General features: G+C 36.4%; 1 protein-coding gene across 1 annotated transcript; it reads left to right on the top strand.

Annotated features, from left to right (window-relative positions):
- The first annotated feature begins 439 nt into the window (after positions 1–439).
- Positions 440–961, top strand: LOC132938899 (uncharacterized). The gene has a single exon (XM_061005888.1). It carries the CDS (start codon positions 440–442, stop codon positions 959–961), a length of 522 nt encoding a protein of 173 aa, XP_060861871.1.
- Positions 962–4,256: the final 3,295 nt, after the last annotated feature.

Here is a 4,256-nt window from a genome sequence, read left to right as displayed (position 1 = left end):
AAAGCATTAACGCGTTCTTATTTTTGGTGGCCTATGCTCGATTCAGACATCAAAAACATTGCGCGTAACTCTCAAAACTGCTTACAAGTTAGGTCATCGCCTCCGAAAGCCCTGCTTACGCCCTGGAAGTGGCCAGAACAGCCTTGGACTAGGTTACACATAGATTTTTCGGGCCCATTCAAAAATAAGGTTTTTTTGATAGTAGTAGACGCAACCTCAAAGTGGTTGGAGGTTTTTGAGGTTAACGGCACTACCGCAAGTATAGTAATTTCAAAACTTCAAGAACTAATATCGAGGTTTGGAACGGAGCTAAATGTTTCACAGGAAGGGAGTTTGAAACGTTCTGGTAGGTGCACCCTTCCACCCAGAAACTAATGGGGCCGCGGAGTCGGGCGTCAAGACCATAAAACATTTTTAAAAAAAAAATAACACCACCAAAATGACTCAAATACAAAAATTTTTGATGATGTACCGCAACACTCCACACTCGACAACACTACAGGCTCCGGCTAAATTGCTGTTAGGACGGAATATCAGAACACAATTCGACGCACTGATACCCAGTAGCGTCGACGTAGTTAACGGGCGCCAAACAGCGCAAATCAAACACCACGGTAAACGTCAACACGAGCTAAAAATAGGGGATACGGTGGTGGTGCGCGACTACCGTAACAACGACCAAAAAAGGTCAAAAGGTACAGTAACAAAGTCACTAAGCAAAAATGTCATTGAGGTCGATACGGAGGAGGGTATTTGGAAGAGACACTTAGACCAAACATTAGCGATTAACAGTGTAGGGAGCGCGGGGGATACGTTAGATCGGAACGCGCTCAGTGAAAACGTCGGGGTTGTATCCGAGAATGAGCCTACCGAAATGCCCACCACTTCCCCTACACCTGTCCGACCGGTGAGAGACAGGAGACAACCAGACCGGTATACGTCTAAAGATTTTAGAAAGTAAACCTCGAAACGTCGACTAGGTCACTCAAAGCGTAAAAAAAAAAAAAGTGTAAACCACGGCGGTAAACGGCCGTTTCTTATTGTCTCATAATTAGTACTAGTGCATGCGGTACCTGGTAAACGTTAAATATATTTTTTGTATTCCATACAAGTGTTTTTGTATAGATTTAAGGATAGACGTGTGGTATATTGGTAAAATACACAATATACCGGTTTTAATTTGTATTAAGTTGGTCATGTAAGAGACCAGTCCCCACCGACAGGCTCACAACGATTACGGTATTATTACGATTATTGTATATTATAATAAACCAGTCTATGTTTGGTGTTCGAACCTTACTTACAATTACGTGGTGTCGTTTGTTACTTCGCCACATATGTTGTTGAGTCGTTGGTTTGAAATGAGAATCCTTTTATCTTTTCGGTGAACCTAAGACGAAGCGGACTATAATTAGTATAACAGCCAAGGGCCGGCGACTTTGACCACCGCGGCGGAAACTGTAATTCTTGACATACAAGCGCATCAACGCGTGTCAGTAGTCTATTGGCTCGCATATGACGACGTTTCAGACGGACTATACACACCGAATTATCACCAGACGGCGACGGTACCGAGCGAATCGCACCAGGGCGGTATAATCGTGCTACCAAGGTATATACGTACCACAACGGTGCATCGTATAGGGTAGTATCACCCTGGTGTACCTCTGTTTAACTCGGTGTACCTATTGGGGCGTTCACAATGTCAACGTGGTAGTGCAACACGCAACGCATAACCTGGTTTGCCCTAGTCATGTACCCCGGTATATACAAATGGTGTACACGGTTGCCTCGCACTTATAGTGGATAGCGATCAGATACCGGTCGGTAACCGAATTATCACCTAGCGGTGACGGTACTGATCGACTCGCACGTTGTGGCGGCAAAACCGTGCTACCGAGGTATACACCAAGCCTGTGCACCGCGAAGTGTATCCCGGTTACCTCTGTTTGACACGGTGTACCTATTGGCACCCGCATGGTTAACCTGGTGGTGCACCACGTAACGTATGACCTGGTTCGCCATATAGTCGTGTACCCGGCTTACAATGGTGTACACGATTGCCTCGCACCCAGTGGACAGCGGTCGGATACCGCTCGGCGGAAAGCCTGTCAGATCCTTTGTCGGACGGACCATAGACTCTGAACTACGGAGGTTGATGTGGTCGAAGCGGTCAGAATCCCAGTTTCCGTTTGGCCCGCGATGGTGGCCAAAGTGGCCAAACTAATGTCTGGTTGTAATAGTATTCAGCTTCGTCTTACCTGTTACGTAGAGCGATCTCCGCACACTATCGTTCAATGTCCGATAAGGACACAGAAGACGACACAGCTTCGGACTTTTGCTCGCCTTTGATATCTTTGAATATTTGTTTGATAGTAGATACGTAACCCACCTAAAATTCTGTAAAATTAAAAAAAAAAAAATACAAGAAAAATGTTTTCAAATTTACATAAGTGGTGGTGAAATATAAGTAAGAATGTATGTTATGTTTATTATATAATATTTAATGTGGATTTTATTAATGGATTTTCATTTTTTTTACCTCTTGAACCTTTAAAGTACAAGTTAATTTTGAGAAATTAAGTAAATTAATTTTGAACTGTACCTACTACGAAAACTTTACAAAATATCGAAAAGAAGTTATTGAATTTAAATTAGTTTTAAAAATTGAAATCGGACTTTTAGAAGTATGTTAATTTTTCTTTCGCTTTTGGCATTATTCGCTCTCATATAAGTAGAAACAATTAATGAATAAATAACTGATTATCTAATTTTTATTTTATTTTCATATAAGTATAGGAATGTATGTTATTTTTATTATAATACTAAAATTAATTTATGAGGATATTTTCTTGTTTTGAAAATAAATATCTATTATTCTAAACACAAAAATACGAAAAGTAGATACCTATGATCAATTATAGACGGCACTGTTCTGGTTTGAAATTTTTTATCTTATCATAAACATTTTTGCTCAATATGTATTTTGTTTATGACCATTATAACAATCTACAATGGAGCCAACGTATTATTTTTACACACACGTGTGAGACAAATAATAATTAAACGATTTTTATTTATGTTGATTAGAAAAGTACATTTGAAATTATCAATAACATTGTTAAAACCTATTTAATGCTTTTTCAAATAAAATTAAAACGTCTTTGGTCACGATTAAAAGTCGTTAAGTAAATCTTAATATTTGTTAAACCACTTCAAATGTGCTTAAAAAATAATATACCTAGTTTATCTGTTTTTTGTAGAAATAACATTTAACCTAAAATAATAATAATAACGGTACATTAAAAATCATATTTTATTATTATTTATAGTGTACCCACTCCGTGGATATGGATGCTTGAGTAGTATTTGATTTCACACTTTTTTTTTTTTAATTTCATTGTGTTTCCAACCCAATAAAAAGTGTCTAGTACCTATGTATAAATTATATATACTTTTTTTAGACGGTATTATTTATGTACTGTGTATTTATTTAGGTGCACAGTTTCGCTTGGTAAAATAGTTATTTTTATTGAACGTTTTGAAGTGTATTTAAAATATTTTTTGTTTAGTAATGCTTATGAGTTCTAATATTTATTACAGTAAACCATAGGTGGTCTTAGGATTTGGGTTTTGAAAAAAAATTAATCTCGTAAACATTTTAAACATAATATAACGACTCGCCGGGGCTTCCACCGGTGAATTATTTCACTAAAAACCAGTTTTTAATAAATCTAGATTATCGAATCAATCCTAAGTGCACTTATCGTTCTATAACTAATTTTTACTACGTAAAGTAATATTAACTCAAATAAAATAGAATTTAACTACAACCATACCTTTAGCATAACTTTGACCATCTGCAGCTACATCTTAATATTGGTTGACTTCACGCGTGAAACTTAGCGCGCTGAGTTCTTTGTCGGCAGCTATTTTAAGTCGTGGAAAAAATCAAATTTATTAAGAACGTTACTTTACTTTACTTCAATTTTATTTAAACACTATAATATAAAAACCAAAGTTAAAAAACTTAAAAACGTATTCGATACAATTCTTAAAACAATTCACTGTCTACATATATTACAATACAATTAATAAACTAATTTTATTCGATTAAACTTTTACAAAGTGTTTATCGTCATCCAAAAATAAACAATATATTCACCAGTTTCCTATAATAATAATAATAATAATAATAATAATAATAATATTTATAGCCAGCGCCCAGCACAGTATTACACATAAAATACAATGTT

The sequence above is a fragment of the Metopolophium dirhodum genome, chromosome 2 (assembly GCF_019925205.1).
Source record: "Metopolophium dirhodum isolate CAU chromosome 2, ASM1992520v1, whole genome shotgun sequence".
Lineage (NCBI taxonomy): Eukaryota > Metazoa > Arthropoda > Insecta > Hemiptera > Aphididae > Metopolophium > Metopolophium dirhodum.
This window is presented reverse-complemented; position numbering and strand designations above follow the sequence as displayed.

Bases quoted from the DNA above. Each gene is read 5' to 3' on its own strand.
- LOC132938899 (XM_061005888.1), top strand. From the start codon at position 440: ATGACTCAAATACAAAAATTTTTGATGATGTACCGCAACACTCCACAC.